The 27160-nt window shown below is 47.3% G+C and overlaps 1 protein-coding gene across 1 annotated transcript in view; it reads left to right on the forward strand.

Moving 5' to 3' along the window:
• CDK15 (cyclin dependent kinase 15) overlaps positions 1 to 24931 on the forward strand; it is a 58297-nt gene extending 33366 nt beyond the window's left edge. The window contains 3 exon segments of the mRNA XM_083403613.1: positions 3219 to 3267; positions 8839 to 8978; positions 24254 to 24931. Of these exon segments, the coding sequence (XP_083259739.1) occupies positions 3219 to 3267; positions 8839 to 8978; positions 24254 to 24363 (299 nt within the window). The 3' untranslated portion in view covers positions 24364 to 24931.
• The last annotated feature ends 2229 nt before the right edge of the window (positions 24932 to 27160 follow it).

Raw genomic sequence — 27160 nt, forward strand, 5'->3', positions numbered from 1 at the left:
CATGCAACAACTATGTCCTGAACAATTGGCGGGATTATATAGCTATCTGGGACGCGGGTGGCACTGTGGGTTAAACCACAGAGCCTAGGACTTGCCGATCAGAAGGTCAGCTGTTCGAATCCCCGCGACGGGGTGAGCTGCCGTTGCTCGGTCCCTGCTCCTACCAACCTAGCAGTTTGAAAGCACGTCACAAGTAGATAAATAGGTACCGCTCTGGTGGGAAGGTAAACGGCGTTTCCGTGCGCTGCTCTGGTTTCCCAGAAGCGGCTTAGTCATGCTGGCCACATGACCCGGAAGCTGTACACCGGCTCCCTCGGTCAATAAAGCGAGATGAGCGCCGCAACCCCAGAGTCGGTCATGACTGGACCTAATGGTCAGGGGTCCCTTTACCTTTATATAGCTATCTACGGGTTTGGCCATCTCTCTGAGCACTGTGATGCTCAGCGACCTTACATGACTCTTCTTTTAATCCTAGGTCAGGAGTTGTCAGTAATGAACCTTACCCGTTGAAGAGCCATGCTTTACACACAGAGAGGGAGCTATCGTCACACCTCCGCCCCATTCCAGCGAATATTTACAAATGCCAGAGGTGTGATGTGCTTTCATATCAGTCATTTTCAACTTACAGCTCTAAGTCATCCACCCAGTCTGGGAATTATTATTTTTATCACTTATCTCTAATCAGTAGTCACAGCGTCTTGCATTCTGGCGGTTACGAAAGAGCTACTTCAATTACATTAGAGAGCTCCAAGGGAATCTTGTTGTCATTGTAATCAAAGCACCAGTTTTCTCTTGTCCCTCCTTCCCTCCTCCCCTCACACACACATGTTTGTATACTTCAAATCAACGTGTTTATTGGCACTGAAATTAAAGAAAGGCATGGGCATGGTGACAATTATTAACATCTCTCTTAGGAGAGCCAGTGTGGTGTAGTGGTTAAGAGTGGTGGACTTGTAATCTGGTGAACCGGGTTCGATTCCCCGCTGCTGGGTGACCTTGGGCTAGTCACACTTCTCTGAAGTCTCTCAGCCTCACTCACCTCACAGAGTGTTTGTTGTGGGGGGGGGGGGGAGGGAAAAGGAGATTGTTAGCCGCTTTGAGACTCCTGAGGGTAGTGATGAAGCGGGATATCAAATCCAAAATCATCATCATCTAGGCTTTTTTTAGCGAGAATCCAGAGTGGTGAAAATATGAATCAAGGCCACTCTCCAATTAGGTGGATGCTGGGGTTTGTGAGATGTCAGAGGACAGAGAGATAGGTGTGCCATGTAGCTTGGTGTGTGTGCCCCCTAAGTTAGCCTGATGCCTTCAGGTGAAGTGGAGGACGCCAACGTTGCCAAGATGGAAGGACAATTCACCTGCCAGTCCAGCTGGCTTCAGCATGTGGAGAGGGGGGCCTCAGGTGGCAAAATGTCTTGGGCCAGCCTTGGCTTGAATGGAGTGCAGAAACACCCAGATAGGCTTTGGGAGGGAAACCAACAGTTTATTTATTGCAATTATTTATAAATTGTAAAAAGTAAAGGGACGCGGGTGGTGCTGGGGTCTAAACCACTGAGCCTCTTGGGCTTGCCCATGAGAAGCTCAGCTGTTCGAATCCTCACCATAGGGTGAACTCCCATTGCTCTGTCCCAGCTTCTGCCAACCTAGCAGTTTGAAATCACACCAGTGCAAGTAGATAAATAGGTACTGCTCCGGCGGGAAGGTAAACGGCGTTTCCTTGCACTCTGGTTTCTGTAACGATGTCCTGTTGCGCCAGAAGTGGTTTAGTCATGCTGGCCGCATTACCCAGAAAGCTGTCTGTGGACAAACACCAGCTCCCTCAGCCTGAAAGCGAGATGAGCGCCACAACCCCATAGTCGCCTTTGGCTGGACTTAGCCATCCAGGAGTCCTTTACCTTTTACCTATATACTGACAAAGGCAAGGAGACTATTTATTTATTTACTTATTTGCTCATGAAATTCCTATGCCACCCTTCACCCAAAGGCTATTTTTGTGGGCCTTGGGGTGGTGTGGGGAAGTTCTTTGAAGGCTTTCCACCTTCTCCCCAGTGTTTGCCCTGACTGACTGGACCGGTGGAGAACAAACAGTATCAGCAAGGTTTTCCACAGTAGCATGATACAGAAGTGGAATGTTTTCCGCTGGTACCAGGGTTGAGGTTAGTGCAAGTCTAGTTTAAGAAAAAGGAATCATTTTCAAATTGTCTAGGAAAGTCTTTAAAGTCTGCCTAAGTGTTGTTACATGCTGTGAATTCTCCTCTCTATCCCGGCAACTGCCATTGATGTGGATTGCTGACAGGGAAACTCACCATGATACCCTTGATTGACACTTTGAGTTGTAATAGAGCGCCGTGTGTGAGCGTGTTTGAGTGTGCACGAAACTCGCCGCAAAGATGTTGGTAACCGATGGCAAGGGTAATGTCTAGCCCAGGATAACATGATCAGCATTTCTAAACCACTTGAGATTCTTAAATTTCTAAGTGGTATACAAAAACACTTAATATTACTGTATTTTATTACTGATTATTTACTTATTGTGCATTTATATGCCATATTTTTCTCCCAGGGAGCTCAACAAGCCTGTGAAGTATTTTTAAAATCTCTGAGTGGTATATCTAGTCCACAGGCGCAGTGCCAAAAGGGTAAGGGGGTGGGTGAGACTCCAGTTATTCAGAAGAGAGGACAGGGCAATGGCCAAGAAAAAGAGAGGGTTTAAGACTCCTGCCTATTTTAATCTAGGAAAAGTTGTATCTCTTCAATGAGACACTGCAAGGCAGTGACAGATTGCGGATTTTGTGCCTCCCTGTATAGTTGTAGCAGGTCATGTGAGAAAACAGATGGTCACATATAGATATCAGCTGGTTTTCATGGTTCCTGTTACATCTCCCTGTCTGCCTTCCACTATTTCAGCAATCCCAACCCAGTCACTTGTACCCACATACCCTGTTTCAGTTGCGGAATTTGGGAGTCCTGGTTGCAGAATCTGTATTCTTAAAGAAAGAAAAAAAGAAAATTCAAGCGTTGGTGCCTATATTCTTTAGCAAATGGGTAAAGAGCTCTACAGAATCGCTTTATACCAGTACTCATGCTTTATAGAAGCAATGTAGCTTTATAAATACACCAACAACAAATTTTATAGCAGGATTTGAAAAGCTAAGTGCATGGTTTGGACTGTTTCCTTGGGTTTTGTTTAATCTGGTGATTGCATATTAACTTTCCAGAGAGGTTCTTCGCCAGCAACCCTCGGAGGCTCGGAATGATCTGTGACAGGTAAACTACCTATGACAGCGTTATCATGCTTTCCCTTAGGGTCTGTTTGTTTTTATATGCAAGCTTTTAACTCCAGACTTGGAGTCAGAATAAGGCAACTCCAAAGTAGTCTGTGGAAGCAGCAGATTCCAAGAAAAAGGCATCATTATTGGGCTATTTGCATGAACTACCTAAGCAGCCGCAAGTGAACCATTTCACGACAAGTCATCAGTATGAAGCAAGAGGTGTCTGGGCTTATGGTATTCACTCTGTAAAAACCCAGACTGAGATATTTACCAGCTTGCCTAATGCTTACTAAATACCGTATTTTTTGCTCTATAAGACTACTTTTTCCCTCCTAAAAAGTAAGGGGAAATGTGTGTGCGTCTTATGGAGCGAATGCAGGCTGCGCAGCTATCCCAGAAGCCAGAACAGCAAGAGGGATTCCTGCTTTCACTGCGCAGCGATCCCTCTTGCTGGTCTGGCTTCTGAGATTCAGAATATTTTTTTTCTTGTTTTCCTCCTCCAAAAACTAGGTGCGTCTTGTGGTCTGGTGCGTCTTATAGAGCAAAATATACGGTACACACATCTTGAGGGGTTGGGGTCAGCAATTCCTGCATTGCAGATGGGTTGGGATGACCCTCAAGTTCCCTTCCAACTCTACAATTCCGTGATAACTGCTATTAGACGGGGTCTCTGTGATGAGCTGGGTTCTTCCTGAGCTCCGAATGAAAGGCTAAGGCCCCTCCATGCCTACTCTGAAGTAGGGATAACTGCATTTGAGAAGGGCCCAAGTTCCTGGTATCTTTAGTGCAGGCTCAGCAATATATATATATATTAGTATTGACAATAAAAAAGGTAAAGGGACCCCTGACCATTAGGTCCAGTTGTAACTGACTCTGGGGTTGCAGCGCTCATCTTGCTTTATTGGCCGAGGGAGCCGGCGTATAGCTTCCGGGTCATGTGGCCAGCATGACTAAGCCGCTTCTGGCGAACCAGAGCAGTGCACGGAAACGCTGTTTACCTTCCCGCCAGAGCGGTACCTATTTATCTACTTGCACTTTGATGTGCTTTCGAACTGCTAGGTTGGCAGGAGCAGGGACCAAGCAACGGGAGCTCACCCCGTCATGGGGGATTCGAACCGCCGACCTTCTGATCGGCAAGTCCTAGGCTCGGTGGTTTAACCCACAGCGCCACCCGTTTGTTGACAATATGCAAACAAAACGTCTGCACAAAATCCTGCCAGTCAGTGTGGACGAACCTCAAGTAGATGGGCCAACGGACTGACTCATAGCAAGGCAACTTCCTAGGTTCCAGGCTGTGTGTCTGGACATGGGAACTTCCTTCAACCATGTGCATTGGGACAATGCTGCTTGGCCAGCGGCTGCTCAAGTCCAGGGATGTTTGCCTTTTTTTCATGCCCACCGACGAACTTTCACCCATGTTTGTTGGACAGTTGAAGAGCGGAGCCAGCCTTGATTTACACCCCCCACATGTTTCTACATTTTGCACAAGTATGTAAGGTAAAGGTAAAGGGACCCCTGACAATTAGGTCCAGTAGTGACCGACTCTGGGGTTGCGGCGCTCATCTCGCTTTATTGGCTGAGGGAGCCGGCGTTTGTTCGCAGACAGCTTCCGGCCAGCATGACTAAGCCGCTTCTGGCGAACCAGAGCAGCGCACGGAAACGCCGTTTACCTTCCCGCCAGAGTGGTACCTATTTATCTACATGCACTTTGACGTGCTTTCAAACTGCTAGGTTGGCAGGAGCAGGGACTGAGCAACGGGAGCTCACACCGTCATGGGGATTCGAACCGCTGACCTTCTGATCGGCAAGTCCTAGGCTCGGTGGTTTAACCCACAGCGCCACCCACGTCCCTTTGGGCGAAGGTATAGATAGAGAAATTTGAAGAATTGTGTGTTAGCAAATCAGCCACAGAATTATGACAGTTAAAGGTATATAAATGGGTCAATACATTTCACATCTTCTCCAAATTTATTCCAAGTTAGGGACCTAACTGCTGGAGAATGCTTTAGACTCATTTCCAGAGAAACTTTTCCCCCCCTCCTCCATCCATTGTGAAGCAAAATCACTACTTTGCAAGCAAAGGATTTAAATGCATGGGAAGGACCAATAGCAGACTAATGCAATGCATATTGCTTTTGTTACCATTAAATTTTGGCTGGAAATTGCCATGGTCATACTTGGGTCCAGTCCAACATTGTCCCCACTCACCCCAAACCTAAGAATAAATGTATACATTGGATTGAACAGCCAGGATTCTTTCCAAGCTGCACACAATTCTTTTACTAAATTTCTGGTTATGAACCAGGCATTGAGTCAATGTCAATGAAGACCCAGACCAAAAAGTATAATGTTCTGGTAAGAATAGACTATATTGAGTACTCAGAAGGTAAAGACCAACGAGGGTAGTGATAGGTTATCCGATCTCTCCTTAATAACTGGGTGACAAACAACTTGTTTTGCTTTGAGTCAAATGCTGAACTTAGGAAATTGATTACATCATTGGGGGGAAATGATGAGGTAGGAAAGGCACAATAACCAGGGGGTAGGGGAGTTGAAGGACGCGGGTGGCACTGTGGGTTAAACCACAGAGCCTAGGACTTGCCGATCCGAAGGTCGGTGGTTCAAATCCCCGTGACAGGGTGAGCTCCCGTTGCTTGGTCCCTGCTCCTGCCAACCTAGCAGTTTGAAAGCACATCAAAGTGCAAGTAGATAAATAGGTACTGCTCCGGCGGGAAGGTAAACGGCGTTTCCGTGCGCTGCTCTGGTTCGCCAGAAGCGGCTTAGCCATGCTGGCCACATGACCCGGAAGCTGTACGCCGGCTCCCTCGGCCAATAAAGCGAGATGAGTGCCGCAACCCCAGAGTCGTCTGCGACTGGACCTGATGGTCAGGGATCCCTTTACCTTTAGGGGAGTTGAATGATTGTTGAATATGAGGTGGCAGACTGAATACTTAATACCCCAAGTTAAATCTCTACACCAAAGTGAGGACACATACTAGTAAGGGTTTGTAGATAGAGACAACCACTTATATTAAATCAGTTGGTGCCCTTTAACTGAAAAGGATATTCCTGAAACAGCTTCCTTGCTCCTTGCGTGGCCAACACACAAGTACATGCAACTCCAAATAGTCCTGCAAGAGAGTGGAGGCATTTATCTGACTACCAAAACCGAGCCAAAGCTTCCCTGGGGAGGCTTATAAGGGAGCAAAGTCACCCTGGGTTGGGGTTTTTGGCGCGGGGAGGAGTGGAGGGGCAAACCTGTGAAATTTGTGACATGTTCCATTAACTTTGCCAGAAAAGTTAAGCATGGAAACTTTGTTGTGTCATTATGGCATTAAAAGGGGAGTGGGGTGTTTTTATCCGCCCCGTTAATCACTTCATCATACGGAAAGAATGTTCTTCAGATGCTCCATAGATCTGACATCAGAACGTTTTCTTATATAAGCGCTCTGACTTCGTAGCTGAAACCCTGTTGAGCCACTGCCATTCCGTGTGGACAGAGCTAGGCAGACCAATGGTCCGATGTAAATCACTTTCATGTCACAAAGTTGTGCGGTTCCCCTCTCTACTCCCCACAGCTATGTCTGGGCGGGCGAGGGGGACTTCAATGCCAAGGGGCTGACTCCTGGGAAACATGACAGTTTAGAGTGTAGGAAGCAAAACAGAAGAAGAAGAAGAAAACGCCACCAAGCAAACAAAAACAGTGCCCTGCGTTTTATAGCATTTAATTTGCTTGCTTATTCAGAGCGTCAGGTGGCCTGTTAGAGCCCCGGCTGCTGAGTCTCTCCTCACACCCTCCCTGGCTGGGCATTTCCCTTCCAAATGACATCACGCCGCTGGGATCTGCTCACTTTCATTCTCAGCCTGGAGCCCCAACCAAAACATACCCATAAAACGAACTGGGCTCGGAGCGTGAATATCTCATGTCAGCTGCCAACGCCTTTTGAGGAGAGGGGAGGTAGCGGGGGGCGAGAAGAAGCGGGAGCCATTTACGCGCATAGAACTGAGGGCCGGATTCTACCAGAACTGCAACGGAGTGCAGATAGGAATGCCTTATACTGAGGTGTCATCTGTCCTATACATTCAAAGCAGCATCATGCAGTGCTACGATTCTCAGAGTCTGCTGGGAAGAGGCATTGACTGTTAAACCACTTTGAGAATTGTGGAATGCTCTCCCCTGGGGCATTCGGATGCCTTTTGGCACCAGGCAAAAAAAAATGTTCCTCTTAAACCAGGCCTTTGGTTGATTGACATCCAATGCCCCTTTAAAATGTGTTGGGAGGGAGGGTTATTGGGTTGTTTTCGTTTTTATTTTACGTATTTTGTGTTTTTATCTTGTGAACCACCCTGAGACCTGCAGGTATAGGACAGTGTACAAATTTTAACAACAACAACGCCACCACTTTTTAGTTCTCTGTCGGTAACTCTTCGCCCCACCTGCCCTGGGAATATGCCTCAGTTTGGGATCTCTCTTTTTTTTTTAATAATTTTTTATTGGAATTTTATTTACAACGTAACATAAACCCCCACCCCCCAATACACAAATCCACCCTCATTAAACGTGAACATAACATACAATAAGCATAACATACAACAATACAAACAAATAAAAGACTTCCTTTATCCTGTATCTGGCCTCCTTATTTACTTCTTATAAACTGTTTCCTTTATGAATAATTATTAAGATTTTTCTAACTATAACTTAAATATCCACAAAGTCTCCTGCAGACATTAATCAAAACAAGTCCAGGTATGTATTTTAGGGCACTGTTTTGTGAAGTATTCTCTGCATTTCCCCCATGCTTTTTGAAACTCTTGTCTAGTGTGATCTCTAATTGCCTCTGTTAATCTAGCCAGTTCAACATACTCTAACAGTTTGTCTTGCCATTCCTTTTTGGTTGGCAGTTTCTTTTTTCCCAGGTTTTAGCAGTTAGGATCCTTGCCTCTCCTGTGGCATAGAGGAATATTTTCTGATCTTCTCATGAACTGGGTGCCTTCTCCACTTTAAATGCTTTTATGCGTGTCTACATACTTGCGTTTAAGGTGCTGGGACGCGGGTGGCGCTGTGGGTTAAACCACAGAGCCTAGGACTGGCCGATCAGAAGGTTGGCAGTTTGAATCCCCGTGACGGGGTGAGCTCCCGTTGCTTGGTCCCAGCTCCTGCCAACCTAGCAGTTCGAAAGCACGTCAAAGTGCAAGTAGATAAATAGGTACCACTCCGGCGGGAAGGTAAACGGCGTTTCCGTGCGCTGCTCTGGTTCTCCAGAAGCGGCTTAGTCATGCTGGCCACATGACCCAGAAGCTGTTTGCGGACAAACACCGGCTCCCTCGGCCAATAAAGTCAGGGGTCCCTTTACCTCATGAAAGATCCCCCTATGATAGCCTTCCTCAAACTGATACCTTGAACTACAGCTTTCTTCAGCTGACACAGACATGATGTCTGGGGCTGGTGGAAGTAGTAGTGGAAAACATCTTGTGGGCACCAGGTTGGCAGAGTCTCTCCTGCGGCTAAACCTATGGCTCAAGGTCTTGTTTTGGTGTTGGTTATTTCTCTCTGTTTTTTTAGGCTGGGCAGAGAATCCGAAGCTGAAGACCTGGCAACGAGAATGCTAAAACTTTGTCCACGGGACAGGATCTCAGCACAGAAAGCATGTCTCCATCCTTTTTTCAACTCTTTACCTTCTCAGCTGCACCAGCTTTCTGATGGTATGTCATTCTATATTCTAACTGCCTCAAGAAGGTGCCCTTCAGATGTTGTTGAACCACAACCAGTGCTTTTCTCGCAAGAAAAATACTGTATTTTTTGCTCTATAAGACTCACTTTTTCCCTCCTAAAAGGTAAGGGGAAATGTGTGTGCATCTTATGGAGCGAATGCAGGCTGCGCAGCTATCCCAGAAGCCAGAACAGAAAGAGGGATTGCTGCTTTCACTACGCAGTGATCCCTCTTGCTGTTCTGGCTACTGAGATTCAGAATATTTTTTTTCTTGTTTTCCTCCTCCAAAATCTAGGTGCGTCTTGTGGTCTGGTGCGTCTTATAGAGCGAAAAATATGGTAGGTGCCGGAATTCACCGTAACGTTGTTAAAGTAAGTCACCGGGCTGCTCGGGCAGCCTTCAACAGATGCCAGTTTGACAACAGCCACCATCACCACCCACGGAAGTGCGGAAAACTACAGCAAACTGTCTCCCTAGCTGGTTTGGGGGTTGCCCCTGGTTTTGGTACAGGTCAAATAAATGTGCCCTACCACACTCATTCTCCTAGATTCAGGCAGATGGCTAGGGCAGCTTATAGGGCCCTTTGTATGCAGCGGTAGAGGCCTGACTGGACAGCTTAAAGCTCGCTGCCACTACATGGGAGATGGACTGAGGAAAAGGAAATAAGAATTGGCTCTGCCCTGTGGCTTGACCAGTCATGGCTAGGAGCTAGGTGGAGCCATAGATCTAAAAAAAAAGTAGACTCGCACATACTGGCCAGCTTCCGTTTTGACTTGAAATGTTCATTTTGGGCTTCTCAGTTCATAAAGGCAAGAAGCGCGGGGGGGGGGGGGGGGGAGAGACCGCTGGCCTGCAATGGTGCCTACCTTCACTCCAGATGAAGAAAAAAAACACGGACTACAACTCCTAGCATCCATGACCACTGAGTTCAGCCACAAGTTCAGCACCAAGCTGGGGGAGGCACCAAAAAGTATCCAGGGCTAAGATAAATCTCCCTGCGCATGGGATAATAATAATAACAACAACAACAACAACAACAACAACAACAACAATTTATTATTTATACCCCGCCCATCTGGCTGGGCTTCTCCAGCCACTCTGGGCGGTTTCCAACAAAATATTAAAAAACTGTAATACAGTGATACCTCGGGTTACATACTCTTCAGGTTACATACGCTTCAGGTTACAGACTCCGCTAACCCATAAATAGTACTTCAGGTTAAGAACTTTGCTTCAGGATGAGAACAGAAATCGTGCTCCAGCGGCTCAGTGGCAGCTGGAGGCCCCATTAGCTAAAGTAGTGCTTCAGGTTAAGAACAGTTTCAGGTTAAGAACGGACCTCCAGAACGAATTAAGTACTTAACCCGAGGTACCACTGTACATTGAACATTAAAAGCTTCCCTAAACAGGGCTGCCTTCAGATGTCTTCTAAAAGTAGTTGTTGTTCTCTTTGACATCTGGTGGGAGGGTGTTCCACAGGGCAGGCGCCACTACCGAGAAGGCCCTCTGCCTGGTTCCCTGTAACTTGGCTTCCCGCAGCGAGGGAACCACCAGAAGGCCCTCGGCACTTTCTGGGAAGCTTTTTTGTCAGGAAGATGTCTACTTTCTAAGGCTTTTGCAGACATTGACTTTGTGTTTAAAGCCATCCTCCATTCAGGGACACACCTATAAGGTTACCAGATTTTTTTCAACGAATCCAGGGACACTTTTCAACTTCAGTGGATTTTGTATGGGGACTGATTCGTAAATCCGGGGACTGTCCCCAGGAAACAGGGACGTCTGGTAACCTTAACCTAGGGGTTGCTCAGGTTGGCCTCTGCCAAGGACGAAAGGCCCAGGGGGAGGGGCACAAAAAACACTCCTTTCCACTCCGGCTCAGAGTAGCTAGGAGCCCCCTTCCCGTCCATGCGCTCCCTGGCACATGCCTCTGCTGCTCTGGGCGAGACACCTTGGTGGAGGACTCCATTTGCTGGTGTTTAACCCACAGCACCACCTGCATCCCCATGACTAGCATTGGGTACCACCTATTATCATCATTGCAATCGTAGCGAATTCACTTGAGAATACGAGCTTGCTGGATCGCAAACTGCAACGATTTCTGCCTGAAAGACTCTGGTTGGCTTCCCAACACATTGGGTTGCCATGATGACATCATGGGCTTGCCCCCAACCCACCAAGGCCCCACGGGCTGCAATTGGGGTGAAATATCACCCATTGTAAGAAACACTCCCAATATACCAACCCAGGGGACTGGGAAATGCATTCCTCATATGGAATTGATCCATCTTGTCTCCAGGAGTGACATGTTGTCTTCGCCAATCTGTTGCCTCCCTCTTTCCCTCCCCACCTTTTTCCCTCCTGCGTTTCTGTCTCTTTGCTCTCCCCCCCACACACCTCTCCCCTCCACACACACACACACACACACACACACACACACACATTCTCTCTCTCTCCTTCTTTTCCTGTCTTTTGGCACGGGCACTTTCATCTCCTCCCTCGGGGATTTGAGATGTCACTGCAGGAAGTGCTTGTCTGCCTCTCAGGCAGCGGCAGAGCCCTGTGGCTTTGACAAACCTCATTTAATTGGGAGGAAGCCAGGAGGGTTTGAAAGAACTGAAACATCCACGAAACTCCTTTTATCAGGCATAATTTAAACTCTGCATGGAAAAAAACCTATATGTATAAAGAAAAGTCAACTCCCCCCCCCACCCTGCTGAGAGTCCTCCCCTCCTCCTCCTCCTCGTCCTCCCCATCCCCCGGCAAAGGCAGGCTCCTACGAGATTCCATCTTTTCAATTTTCTAAAAGTGTCAAAGTAGATTTGTGCTCTGCGGCTGGTTGGGTATAGAGCGGCTGTGTGCTCTATACACACCCACAGAGAGGGGGGGCAGAGAGAGAGGAGGCGGGGGGAGTCTCATCGCACATGTGGACCTTGTTCTGTGCATGCAACGACTTTGTTTAATTCCGCCCATGAATCTCATGGTCTTTGGCGGCGTCTACTCAGCCTGCGACATGCCTCCAAAGTCAAAATCATTTATTTCCCACCCGCCAACCCACCCACAACCCGGGCCCAATAACAAGACGGGAAAAGCCTGTCAAGAGTTGTTTTCGTACGCAAAGAATATTGCGTCCCCGTCTGTGAGGTCCAGCTTTAATTCGCTCTGAGGTAGTCCTACTGCTGTCAGTTATCACGTTAATGGAGGCAGAGGAGTCCTAGGCTCCCTTGGTGGTCTTGATCATGGCCCTGAGAGGGACCCCTTCCGAGGTGGCCAAGACTGGAGTGATGGTAGAGAAAATAGGGGTGTGCCAGACAGAAGGGGACCTCATCCAGAGTTCCATGGTGACTGAATTTCGTGAAGACTTCCATCCAGACAAGCGATTTGGCCATCGCTTACATGAATTTGAGGGATGGGGAGGCCCACCCCAAGAAAAGAAGTGGAGACGAGGTGGTCCAGGCCCACCCCAGAGAATTCAATGAGGGAGATAGCAGAGGTCCAAACCATGGACCTCCTGGGCCTTGGGAGGGACGGAGACCTTCAGACGAGAGATTTCCTCATGAGCCTGAGGACTATGGACCAAACAAAGATGGCGATCAAAACGATAAAAGTGAAATTCTAGGAGTCAATGGTAGGAGTCAAATTTGAGACTATGGACTGGAAATTCAAAAATTTTGCTTCTTGTCGCCTTTCGCTGGGGAGGGGCCCCTGGAGGGCTGCCGAAAAGAATGAATAGAGTTGGGGTGATAACGCAACCCTGATTAACACCTGATCCCACTGTGAATGGTTCACTTTGAGAGCCATTGTTATCTGCGATTGTTGCTGTCGTATTATCATAGGAACATGCAAGCCCACCCACCACGACAAGTTGAGTGAGGCTGCTGCGACAACCCACACCTGCTCCTGCCAACCTAGCAGTTTGAAAGCACGTCAAAGTGCAAGTAGATAAATAGGTACCGCTCCGGCGGGAAGCTAAATGGCGTTTCTGTGCACTGCTGTGGTTCGCCAGAAGCGGCTTAGTCATGCTGGCCACATGACCTGGAAGCTGTACGCCGGCTCCCTCGGCCAATAAAGCAAGATGAGCGCCACAACGCCAGAGTCGGCCACGACTGGACCTAATGGTCAGGAGTCCCTTTACCTTTACTAATGCTAGTCATAACCAATAAAATAAACGGCTGAAGTTACTGAAGCCGATTGATTTCCGTGGGTCTACTCAGAATATAGCTAATATTGGATATCACCCAACGACAGCAATGTGATTTCAAAAAAACAACAACAAAAAAACTCCTGACAAACATCTGTCTGTACTTTCACAATCAAGCAAGACATTTGGGTTCCAGGGTCACTGCAGCTAATTGAATTGAATTATATAAAATTTAGCATTCTGAGTGCATACAAGATTGTGTTCTGGCTGTAGCCTAGTCTAGGGGATGCTGGTGATTAGCTTTCGTATGCTCAAGTACAAATTTGAAGTGGCAGTGGGTAAAAGAATCAGCTTGTTATCTTCATCTGAAAGGATACAAAAGAGAGATCCCCTCCCCCCCCCCACATTGTTATGAAATTGTTATAGCAGGGACCACTCTTTCCTGTAAATTGCCACAGGGAGTGACTAGGTGGGTGGGAGGGAGATAAATGAACAATGCAAAGATTGCTTTTTTATTTGAAAAAAGAGTTTTGATGATGACAAGAATAGCAAGATTTTTAACGATTATTGAAAAGAATGCGAAGGATCAGATATTAACTGTGTCGGATTGCGAACTGCCGGCAGAGGAGGCTGCTTTGCTTCGGTTCAGCAAAAAGGAGGCGGGAGGGAGGTTTGCAGGAAGGGTGGGGGGCTTCTTGTCCCCTTGTAACACGGGTGGGAAACCTTTTTCAAACGGAAGGGACACATTCTCCTCTGGCCAAACTTCTTGTTGGGCAGGGTCAATAGCAGAAGCAGGTGGAGCCAGTGGCGTAGCGTGGGTTGTCAGCACCCGGGGCAAGGCAAGTAATTTGCGCCCCCTAACCTGTGGATTTGTGCCCCCTAACCCTAACGCCCAGATGTTGCGCCCGGTGCGGCCGGCCCCCCCTGCACCCCCCACGCTACGCCACTGGGTGGAGCTACAAATGCATACGTTCCAAGTGTCCCGATTTTCCAGGGACAGTCCCGGAATTACGAAAGCCATCCCAGCTTCTGATTTGATCCCGAAATGTCCCAATTTCCCCTGCCAGTGCCGCTGCTACCGAGCTCAGGGAAGAGGGTGAGCAGCCACTTGTCCCAAGCGATTGTGGCTGCTGCTCTGCTGCTGAGAGGGAGAATCTCGTGACTTCTCGCTGGCCATTGCTTCGAGTAAAGGTAAAGGGACCCCTGACCATCTTGCTTTATTGGCCAAGGGAGCCTGCGTACAGCTTCCGGGTCATGTGGCCAGCATGACTAAGCCGCTTCTGGCAAACCAGAGCAGCACACGGAAACACCGTTTACCTTCCCGCCGGAGTGGTACCTATTTATCTACTTGCACTTTGACATGCTTTTGAACTGCTAGGTTGGCAGGAGCAGGGGCCAAGCAACGGGAGCTCACCCCGTCGCGGGGATTCGAACCGCCGACTTTCTGATCGGCGACCTACTGCTTTGAGTAGCTATGTCCTAAACGTGACGAGGGATGCATATATATATTCCTGTAGAAAAGTAAACTTCATCTGACAATCAATAAGTCCAACAAATTAAAAATGATTGGAAAAAGTTGACTTCAACAAATAGCCCACAATCGTAGAATTCAGTCAAGAGGCTGCTACTAATTGCAATACAGTCGTACCTTGGAAGTCAAACGCCTTGCAAGTCGAATGTTTTGGCTCTTGAACACCAAAGTGAGTGTTCCAGTTTGTGAATGTTCTTTGGAACCCGAACGCCCAATGCATGTTCCGCAGGTTCCGATTGGCTGCAGGAGCTTCCTGCAGCCAATCGGAAGCTGTGCCTTGGTTTCCAAACGTTTTGGAAGTCAAACGGACTTCCGGAACGGATTCCGTTCAACTTCCAAGGTACGACTGTACTATTAGTATAATCCGTGACTAATAAAATCAGTAGGCACTCAGCATGCAACTTGTATCTGGTGTTCATAGAACCACTGGGGCTGCAATCCTATACACAGAGTAAGCCCAAACTCAACTATGGTGGGGCTTACTTCTGAGTATATTTGTATAAAGATTGCACTGAACATCTCTTAAGGTTTTGGCATCTCCAGGGATGGTGGCTTGTTCATACTGAAGTTTACTGCGTGTTTCTAGCTGTTTAATCTACATCGCCCACAAATCACCCTCAGACTATACCAGTCACCACGCTTTTCACCCATAAATTCCAGTTTGCCTGTAAGCCACTCGGGGAGCCCTTCTTGGCTGAAGAGGCAAGTTAAAAATAATTAAAATAACTACGTTTGTGGGAAAATGACTTCCATATATAGATTGGCCCACTGAAGGCTAAATTCTAACAGCTGCTAAGCAAAGTACAGATCCAACGGTACAGATACAAAACACATTGGGCGGCATGCACACTGCTGGGCACATAGAGTTGGAACCAAAGGCAGTTAAAGAAAACCACGGTTTGTAAACCAACAGTAAACAATGGCTACAAATTGAGGGGGGTTTTTTTGGCAGCAAGCAAACTATAGTTAAACTGCTGGGCAGGCTTCACACATAACACTAAGCCACAGTTTAATAAACAATAGTTTAATACACCATGGTTTAGCCACGTTATTGGGTTGTTGTTTTGATTTTGATTATATATATATTGTGGTTTTTATGCTGATCTTTTCTCTGAACTGCCCTGAGACCGCTGAGTATAGGGCGGTACATAAATTCAATAAATAATAATACATCGTGGTTTAGCATTTCATAAGTGTTAGCTCAGTACACCATGGTTTAGCATGATGTGCAACCCAGGTCTATAAGGCAAGGTTGCTGCGCTTTCCCATACATATTAATGGAAATATATGAACCCTGGGAAAGTTAATTCCATTTGGTAACTCCAGTCTTGTATTGCCAGACCATATTGGTGCTGGTGCACAATAGTTTAGTGATAACAAGGGTCCCTTCTATCCCTTCTTGAATAGTTCTTGGAACCATAATTAATTCCACTCCCTGTCGGAATTTAAGCTGACCCCAAGTAGTCTGTTCACCAGAGTAGCTGACTTTGATGTGTGATTTCTTTAAGTAAAGACCAGGGAAAACAGTAAATTGTGGCTGTGAGCTAGAGCTGTTGATATTGCATACTTAAGAATCCTCTTACTCTTTGGGGCAATTGCAGCGTTAACTTGCAGAAAAGTGCTTTGAATTTCATTCGTGAGATCCGCACTCCTATCCCTGCCACCGATATAATGATTTTGGAGCTGTGGTTGGTAAACGGTAAAGGGTAAAGGGAACCCTGACCATTATGTCCAGTCGTGGCCGACTCTGGGGTTGCGGAGCTCATCTCGCTTTATTGGCCAAGGGAGCCGGCGTACAGCTTCCAGGTCATGTGGCCAGCATGACTAAGCCACTTCTGGCAAACCAGAGCAGCACACGGAAACACCATTTACCTTTCCGCTGGAGCGGTACCTATTTATCTACTTGCACATTGACGTGCTTTCGAACTGCTAGGTTGGCAGGAGCAGGGACTGAGCAACGGGAGCTCACCCTGTCGCGGGGATTCGAACTACCGACCTTCTGATCGGCAAGTTCTAGGCTCTGTGGTGTAACCCACAGCGCCACCCCCACCTAATTTTCCACTTCCAATGCAGATTGGCCTTTCTGTGGCGAGCATTCCAAATGTATTGTTTTTAACACCACTGTGTGGATCCTGGTCACCGACCACTGAGTGCTGTCATCCCTGCTTCATGTCATTGGTAGTTAGGACAGAGTGCTTACTATGTCACAGGTGGGGAGCAGTATTCCCTGGAGAGCCAGCGTGGTGTAGTGGTTAAGAGCGGTGGACTCATAATCTGGTGAACCGGGTTCGCTTCCCCGCTCCTCCACATGCAGCTTCTGGGTGACCTTGGGCTAGTCACACTTCTCTGAAGTCTCTCAGCCCCACTCACCTCACAGAGTGTTTGTTGTGGGGGAGGAAGGGAAAGGAGATGGTTAGCCGCTTTGAGACTCCTTCGGGTTGTGATAAAGTGGGATATCAAATCCAAACTCTTCTTCTTTTAAGTAACCTACTCAGAGTCACATGCCAATGGTGGGCAAGGTCACAGGCAAAAGTGGGCAAAGCAACAAATGTGAACTTTATCTAGTTTCTATATGCACGCCCAGCCCTTTCTATCCTTCACCTGGGCAAGCAAGAAGCATTATCAGTGTCCAAGAGCATATTACCCCTGAGGAATAGCTCAATTGGTAGAGCGCGAGACTCTTAATCTCAGGGACGTGGGTTTGAACCCCACGTTAGGTGAAAGATTCCTACATTGCAGAGAGCTGGGCTAGATAATTATCGTGGTCCCTTCCAACTCTACAATTTTTATTATTAATATTAATAATAATTTTATTATTTATACCCTGCCCATCTGCCTGGGTTTCCCCAGCCACGCTGGTCGGCTCCCAACATAATATTAAAAACACAATAAAACATCAAACATTAAGTACTTCTCTAAACAGGGCTGCCTTCAGATGTCTTCTAAAAGTCAGGCACAGTGGTACCTCAGGTTAAGTACTTAATTTGTTCCAGAGGTCCGTCCTTAACCTGAAACTGTTCTTAACCTGAATCACCACTTTAGTTAATGGGGCCTCCTGCTGCTCCTGCTGCCGCCGAGCTGCTGAAACACGATTTCTGTTCTCATCCTGAAGCAACGTTCTTAACCCGAGGTACTATTTCTGGGTTAGCGGAGTCTGTAACCTGAAGCATATGTAACCTGAAGCGTATGTAACCTGAGGTATCACTGTAGTTGCTTATTTCCTTGACATCGGATGGGAGGGCATTCCACAGGGTGGGTGCCGCTACCGAGAAGGCCCTCTTCCTGGTTCCTTGTAACCTCACTTCTCACAATGAGGGAACCGCCAGAAGGCCCTCGGAGCTGGACCTCAGTGTCCAGGCTGAATGATGGGAGTGGACACGCTCCTTCAGGTATACTGGAATTCTATTATTTCAGTCAGGCAAAAACATTTAAGGAGTTCAGAACAGGGCTGGTGAGGGATGTTGGCTGGGAGCAGATAGAGATTGTTAGGGTTGCGGCGCTCATCTCGCTTTATTGGCTGAGGGAGCCAGCATGCAGCTTCCGGGTCATGTAGCCAGCATGACTAAGTCGCTTCTGGAGAACGAGAGCAGCGCACGGAAATGCCGTTTACCTTCCCGCCAGAGTGGTACCTATTTATCTACTTGCGCTTTGATGTGCTTTTGAACAGCTAGGTTGGCAGGAACAGGGACCGAGCAACGGGAACTCACCCCGTCGTGGGGATTCGAACCACCGACCTTTTGATCGGCAAGTCCTAGGCTCTATGGTTTAACCCACAGCGCCACCCGCATCCCCCAAGAGAGACAATTCCTCCCTAAAGTGGCTTGGGCACTTGCTAAAGGAGCAAACATGCCTCCCTGACCCCTCTCTCATCCATTTTGATCTATGTCAGTGTGCAAACAAGCACACCTCCCCTTGTGCGCCAACAGCACAGGGAGCTGTCCGTCTGTTCACTTGGTGCGATCACTTTTGAGCAAGCTTCAAACCTTTCATAGCTGTGGGGCCCTAAAAAGGACTAATCTGATCTATCGATTGTAAAGTTTCAGCGAGAGTGAATGCAGACTTTGGAAATTTTCACAAATGAAACTTAAGTCAGTGGTATGTTATATAACTGATTTTTTAAAAAATTCACTACAACGATAATGTGCAAGTTAATTTACACACTGGATTTCTCTTCTGTGGTATGTCCTGGATTTATGAGAACAGCTGTTTAAGGATTGGTACCAGAGTTTGATTTCCTTGTCCCTTTCCCCTTGTGTGTTGCGTTTTTTAGTTTGTCACCCTGTAGGCAGGGACTGTCTTGTTTTTATTGACTGCATGTAAGTAAGCCACTCTGGTAACCTTCTTGGTTGAAGAGTGGGGTACAAATGCTCTAAACAAACTAAATAATAAATAAGATTACAACAGGCATGTGCCAGGCAAGTAGGTGAGAGAGTCTCAAGTCCTGTCAGTTGTTGACAGGACTTCACACTTGAGGAAGAAATGAAATGGGTTCTCCCCACTGGGCATGTGGTGAAGTGGTTAAGAGCGGTAGACTTGTAATCTGGTGAACCGGGTTCGCTTCCCCGCTCCTCCACATGCAGCTGCTGGGTGACCTTGGGCTAGTCACACTACTCTGAAGTCTCTCAGCCCCACTCACCTCACAGAGTGTTTGTTGTGGGGGAGGAAGGGAAAGGAGAATGTTAGCCGCTTTGAGACTCCTTCGGGCAGTGATAAAGCGGGATATCAAATCCAAACTCTTCTTCTCTTCTTCTAACATCTGCGCATGATCAGTGGCTGCCTGAAACATACAACTTCAGCTGAACTGGATGGAAACTGGTTTGAGGGAAAGCACATCAAACAGGAGTATTTTTCAAGAAGCTGCAGCAGAAGATCCCAATTGGTGGTCCGTGGACCCCAGGAGATCTGCGTAACCCATGTCACATACCCATCAACTGTCGAGGACATCCCATTTTTTTTGGGGGGGGTGGAGCACGGTGCCCCAAAATGCACAATATTGTGGCACTGAAAAATACATGTTTTGGGGTGCTGTGCTCTTGCGCAGGTCATGTGAGTCATGTGGGAGCGCAGCCCGGAAGACGCATGCCCTTGTTTTGTGTTGGGACATGTTGGAGGGTATGGTGGCACCATTCGCATAACAAAAACCTCACCACATACATGTCAACATTTTCAAAAGTAGGGGTTCCGAGAGACCTGTCAGGAGTAAGCATGGACCAATGGTACCAAATAGTATGGGAAACAGCCCTACTAGAAAAACTAACCAATAAACTGAAACTGACACGGGGACAAATAGAAGAAGACACCTTCACCCCGGTATGGCTCCCCTTTATCAGATACACAGCCCAACAAGACAATGACAAAAATCCACCAACAGCATACAAATCAATATGGCTAACCTGATCCAAAACACCCACCCACCTCACTCACACACGAAAACAAAGATCACCACAGCCAACCACAGATGACTAACCACACCCTAGGCCAACCCCAACCTCTCTCACCACCAAAGGAACACAAGTGAACAGCAAAGAAGCTGCACAAGCAACGCTGACACCAAACCCTACATATAGTAAGTAAAATAAAAACATCGCCACCCGACCCCCACCCATCTCCCTGCCCTCCACCTCTTTCCCCCTTTTCTTCCTAATGTCTCAACAAATGAAACTGATTTGTAAAAATGTTACATGGGGAAAAAATACGAGAGAGAGACATTGCACACACTTTTGTAAATCAACAAAATCTATAATGATGATGATGATGATGATGATGATGATGATGATGATGTAGGGGTTCCATTGCTTGGCTTTTGAAAAGCAGAGGGTCTGCAGTACTTACCTAACTGGGGACCACTGAGCTACAGGAATACCTGTAGATTTGTGTTTAACATCTTGTGTACAGTGGTACCTCGGGTTACAGACACTTCAGGTTACAGACGCTTCAGGTTACAGACTCCGCTAACCCAGAAATAGTACCTCAGGTTAAGAACTTTGCTTCAGGATGAGAACAGAAATCGCACGGCGGCAGCGGGAGGCCCCTCAGGTTAAGAACAGTGGTACCTCAGGTTAAGAACAGTTTCAGGTTAAGAATGGACCTCCGGAACAAATTAAGTTCTTAACCCGAGGTACCACTGTACTTAGCTTTAAACACCACCAGTGGGAGTGTGCCGGAGCCAGACTTAAGTGGTATTTTTTACACAACCTAAGAATCCCCTTCCCAAGCTACTCATACTGTTGATATATATTTTTGTAGTGGAAGTAGAAGCATCTGGGGGGGAGGGGATTTCCAGCAGAAAAAACAGTGTGAGGAGGAAGGGCACAGAAATTCCACTCCCGCCCCCCAAACTGGTCCTCTTCCTCAAATTACCGCCTCCAAAGTAGCTAAGCTGTAGAAAAGGAAAGTTGAAAAAGGCTCAAAGGACTACATAGATTGTGTTTGTTGTCCCCCCCCTCCCACTATACTTGCGCCCCCCTCCCCAAGACAGAAATAATTTAAAGAGTAACTGTGCTCTGCAATGTGCCACCGCTGCATTTTGCTGGCTGGATTGCTTTGCAGCCAGGGATGCTGTGGGAGCTAGGAAGAGCTGAACCTTGCTGCCGCCCACAATCTCAGAGGAGAGAGGAGCAAAATAGAGATGCAGGTTTCACAGGGAACAAAAGTTTAAAAGTTAAAGCTGGGGATGGTGACAACAACAAGCAATCATCCACCAAGTGAGGAACTCAATTAGTCTGAAAGATAACTATGGCACTGTCTTTCCCCCCCAAATGCTCTAAATACGTACGGATATAAAAATTTAAAACAAACTATCTCTCTCTATTGACTGCCTGGATGACGGCACTTTCCCTTCTCGTTTTTCTTTAAACATCCACTTTCATATTTATTTATTCTAAGCGCAAAGCAGCTGCGATAATTAGACTGTCAGATTCGGTAAGTTAATGAGGAGTCAGTGGAGTGGAAGCGTTTGCATTTGTTAAGATTGCTGAAGAAGGGAACCACCATGCTCTTGGTTTGCTCTGTCTTTTTGTCTCTCTTCTTTTCTCTCTCCCCCTCTTTCTCTCTCTCCCCTTCCCTCCCGCCCTCCACTGGGTGGGAAGAAGAGAGCTTGGCAGCACATAGGAAGATTTGAATCCTTTTGATTAGCAGGCTGCATTCCCACTACTGTTATGCCAAATTATTTCTTTTCTGGGGCTCCTGGCATTTAAAAAAAAGAGAATTTCCAGATAAGAACCCTATGAGGGCAGGAAGCTGTGCTAGAGAATCCTAGCTTCACTCCACACACCCTCCAGATGGAAAAGGGAAACTTGTGGAAGTTTCTGGGCTTCTTTTTATTATGATATTAGGAAAATACTAACGCACGTTTCTTCCTCTTTACATTTTTTTAAAAAAACAAAGTACAGTGGTACGTCGGGTTAAGTACTTAATAAGTTCGGGAGGTCTGTTCTTAACCTGAAACTGTACTTAACCTGAAGCACCACTTTAGCTAATGGGGCCTCCTGCTGCCGCCGTGCCGCCGGAGCACGATTTCTGTTCTCACCCTGAAGCAAAGTTCTTAACCCAAGGTACTATTTCTGGGTTAGTGGAGTCTGTAACCTGAAGCATATGTAACCCGAGGTACCACTGTAACTATAAAAGAATTGGGTTGTTTTTTTCCTGGGAGGATTAAAGGTAAAGGTAAAGGGACCCCTGACCATTAGGTCCAGTCGTGACCGACTCTGGGGTTGCAGCATTCATCTCGCTTTACTGGCCGAGGGAGCCGGCGTACAGCTTCTGGGTCATGTGGCCAGCATGACTAAGCCGCTTCTGGCGAACCAGAGCAGCGCACGGAAACGCCATTTACCTTCCCGCCTATTTATCTACTTGCACTTTGACGTGCTTTTGAACTGCTAGGTTGGCAGGAACTGGGATCGAACAACGGGAGCTCACCCTGTCGCAGGGATTCGAACTGCCAACCTTCTGATCGGCAAGTCCTAGGCTCTGTGGTTTAACCCACAGCGCCATCCTCCTCCCTGGGAGGATTACTGGGACTGAAATGTAGAAATGCTGGACAACTTCACATATTGCCCGAAGTGCTGCACAGTAAAAGCACAAGTGTCCGGGATAAGGAGGGCCGGCTCTATCATTGGGCAGATTGAGGCACCCATCTCAGGCAGCAGATGCTGGGGGGAACTGGGACCGGTGGCAAGGTGTTGGAGGACAGGCTTTGCTTGACACACACACAGGAAGAACATAGGAAGGCTACCTTGTACTGAGTCAGACCTATAGCCCATTGCATTGGGCTCAATATTGTCTACAGTGACTTGGAACAAGTCTCCAGGATTTCAGACAAGGATGTCTCCCAGCCCTTAAGCCAAAAGAAAGAGACTAGGGAATGGAAAACAGTTCATAATTGGGACAGGTTAGGCATCCAGGCTGCAATGTATGGTCTGAGAGAGAGATGGAGTGCCAAGCCAAGGCTGATGGTCAGACAAAGTCTAGGTGTGACTAGCTGTTGTTTTTTTAATCCCCCAGCATCCCATCAAAAAAGCCATCAAAAGAGGTGACCTGGAAGACTTGTCGGGGGGGGGGGGGGGAACCCCATCAGTTTAGTCTGATAAGCAACTGGCTAACTGGAGCCAAGGATAATGGCTCAGGAACCATTCCCTGCTGTGCAGCGATAACAAGCAACTGACTCATCCACTTTGTGTGCTTCCAGGCTCATGTAGGATCAGGGAACATGTATAATCTGTGCCCACAATCAGATCTTGCACATCTCACAGGGAGGAAGATGCGCACACACACAACCTCAAGATTACATTAGTCACTGGGATGTTGGCTCTTTGACACTTCTTGTAACGTGCAAAGCTACCCCATTGCTTGCTTGTTAAATAATGGGGATGTGTGACTTTTTGCCAGTAAAACAACTGATTGCCGGTTTACTACTAGAAGTGCAGAGTGAACATGTTTCTTTCCACGGTTGTAGTTTCCAGTGGTGGTTTCGTGTTAAAATTACTTTGGGAAGGAGTCCAGGAATAGTTTGCTGCTGGTCCCTATGGCATGTTTCAGTCTGTGAATGAATTTCTGGAGCAGATTGCCTGACTCCCTTCATTAACCTGGTGTTTCCCAGATACTTTGGAGTATAACTCCCACCAGTCCCAGCTCCCACAGCAGATAGGAGTTGTAGTCCAAAATATCTGGAGAGTTGCTGGTTTGCAAAGGCTTCGACATAGCATAGCTACTGGGTTTTAAAAAAAAGTTATCACAAATGTTATTAAAATGATAGATTCCACTAGAAGAGTGGTTGAGAACCTACAGATGTTGTGGGACTCAAGCTCCCATCATCTCTGACCATTGGCTATATTGGCCGAAGCTGATGGGAGTTGGAGTCCCAATATTTGGAGAGCAATGGGTTATCCGTCCCACTTGCACTGGTATAGAGGCTCTCCACGAAATCTGGGGAAGTTCACCCAGGAATAAGCTTACTCCTGTGTCAAGCATCATCACATAGGAGCCGTTTTCTTTCAAGACAAGCAATGTGGGTCACCATCAAGGACAGATTTGACCCAGTGCAGGCTCCCCTCTATTGCTCCCCTGTAACTGATACTTGGCTTCTTTGTTTCCTTCATAGCACAGTCCATCTTCACGGTTCCCGGAGTGAAGCTGAAACCAGAAATGTGTGATCTCTTTGCTCCATACGAGAAGGGTCATCACAAAATCAGCTCCAGCAAGTTTTGGTGAAAAGAACAAACGAAGTGTGGACTTCTTTTCTGGGGCGAGGAAGTCAACGGATGCAGTTCATCGTCACTATTTGAGTCTGGGCTTGCCCTTAAAACTAAGAAGTGATCATAGAAAATAGGAGCAGACTGTATTATAGGCATAAGTAAAAGGAGCAAAATATTTTCCCCCTTTAGGTTTCAGGATTAAGTGCAACTATCAATGTGTCCTGGGACCATTTGATTAAGGGTGGGCTATATGAACAGATTCCTGCCAACCTAGCAGTTCGAAAGCACGTCAAAATGCAAGTACATAAATAGGTACCACACCAGCGGGAAGGTAAACGGTGTTTCCATGCGCTGCTCTGGTTCGCCAGAAGCGGCTTAGTCATGCTGGCCACATGACCCGGAAGCTGTACGCCGGCTCCCTCGGCCAATAAAGCGACATGAGCGCCGCAACCCCAGAGTTGTCCACAACGACCTAATGGTCAGGGGTCCCTTTACCTTTATACGAACAGATAATAATGTAATAGATTGGGGGGGGACCCCTCCTAAATCCTAGACATTAATAAATGGTTTGTTGTTGTTTAGTCGTGTCCGACTCTTTGTGACCCCATGGACCAGAGCATGCCAGGCACTCCTGTCTTCCACTGCCTCCCGCAGTTTGGTCAAACTCAGGCTGGTAGCTTCGAGAACACTGTCCAACCATCTCATCCTCTGTTGTCCCCTTCTCCTTGTGCCCTCAATCTTTCCCAACATCAGGGTCTTTTCCAAGGAGTCTTCCCTTCTCATGAGGTGGCCAAAGTATTGGAGCCTTATCTTCAGGATCTGTCCTTCCAGTGAGCACTCAGGTCTGATTTCCTCAATAAATGGTAGGATTTTGATTATTTGGAATGTGAAGGGAGAAATACAAGCTGCAGAGGAACTCCTGGGCCAGCCCATGCAAAATGACCTGGCCAAGCTAGGGCCATTAAGAAACAAAACAGGGCCATTGAGGGCCATTGGCAATGCAAGAGAACTGTCCTCCCCACTTGTTCTGAGGTGTGAACAGAGACTGTGGAGTTGGAAGGTTGCCAGGGTAACTGGGTATGAGGCGACAGGGAAATAGAGTTTTAAGCAGGGTGTTCTGGGAAGAAGAAGCAAGACTGGGATCCATCTTGGGCAGGCTGGCTGCACTACTGTGGGAGACATGTCCCTCTTGAAATGACCATGCTGTAAGATCTGGACTCCCTCCATGCAGACTGAAGGTGTAAATACAGTGGCTGAATAAACCATATTTCTTAAATCTACAACAGTCTCCAGCATGTCTCAGTTCTCCAAAGGAACACAGACCCTGGAATCTTTCAGAGAGTGGGGGGTGACACCCAAATTTTGTAACAATAAAATAGCACCAACACTACTAGCAATGCTAAGCTCTCCAGACGTAGTCAGCGTAATGACACTACAAAGCATGCTTTCCCGACTGCTGTGTTACTCCAGCAGCTGCATTCTACCAGCATATAACCGGATGAAAGTCTATTCCAGTGGTGGAAGCTGCTCTAGCCCACCATGGACCGAAGTGAAGGAAACAGCACCCATTGTTACTGCTGCCACATTGGTTCAAGACAGCTGGGCGGGTGGCCCTCTGCCACTTTCTTAATGCCATCTTAAGATCCCATGGCCAGAGTGAGCCATTATTATTATTATTATTATTATTATTATTATTATTTATACCCCACCCATCTGGCTGAGTTTCCCCAGCCACTCTGGGCAGCTTCCACCAAAACACTAAAATACAATAACCTATTAAACATTAAAAGCTTCCCTAAACAGGGCTGCCTCTAGATGTCTTCTAAAAGTTTGGTAGTTGTTTTTCTCTTTGACCTCTGGTGGGAGGGCGTTCCACAGGGCGGGCGCCACTACCGAGAAGGCCCTCAGCCTGGTTCCCTGTAACTTGGCTTCTCACAGTGAGGGAACCGCCAGAAGGCCCTCAGCGCTGGACCTCGGTGTCCGGGCAGAACGATGGAGGTGGAGACGTTCCTTCAGGTATACTGGACCGAGGCCAGCTGGCACCAACACCAATCAAGGTCGGTGAGACTGGATGTATATATGAAGGCCTACAGAGCTGGGCCTCAGATCCAGCCTGAATCATAATCTGGTGCTCTTTCTTTGTCAGAAGACCAAGAAAGAAGGTAGATAAGGGACTGTGGTTGTAGTGACCCAAGAGAGCTAATCTTGCTGGGGAAAGGGCTTTGGGCACACTGTCGCAACACTGGAGCAAGCCCACAGCTCCTAAATCCAAGGTCTGCACTTTGTGTTAGCTATGAGTTATAAGAAGGACATTTTCCCTTTGTTTTGAAGAGGCTCGCCACTCTCAACTTTATTTTTACTGAGTGCTACAGCAAAAGTTTTCACAGCACAAACAACACTGCACACAGCAAAAGCAACAGCAACAGCAAAAGACAGTTTGAGCTGCAAGTTCATTTGGGTCAAGCAAAAGCCAAGGTTTTTTTTCCCATTTTTAAAAGAGAAAAGACATTTTCTATCACAAAAATAAATTGGATTTGGCTGTGCTTTTGTAATTAGCGAATCTCTGATGTTTGCATCAATCTATGGCTGACTTCAAAGGGATGTGGGTGGCACTGTGGGTTAAACCACAGAGCCTAGGACTTGCCGATCAGAAGGTCGGCGGTTCGAATACCCGCAACGGGGTGAGCTCCCGTTGCTCAGTCCCTGCTCCTGCCAACCTAGCAGTTGGAAGTGCAAGTAGATAAATAGGTACCACTCCGGTGGGAAGGTAAACGGCGTTTCCGTGTGCTGCTCTGGTTCACCTGAAGTGGCTT

This window comes from Podarcis tiliguerta (assembly GCF_965153285.1).
Source record: "Podarcis tiliguerta genome assembly, chromosome: 1".
NCBI lineage: Eukaryota > Metazoa > Chordata > Lepidosauria > Squamata > Lacertidae > Podarcis > Podarcis tiliguerta.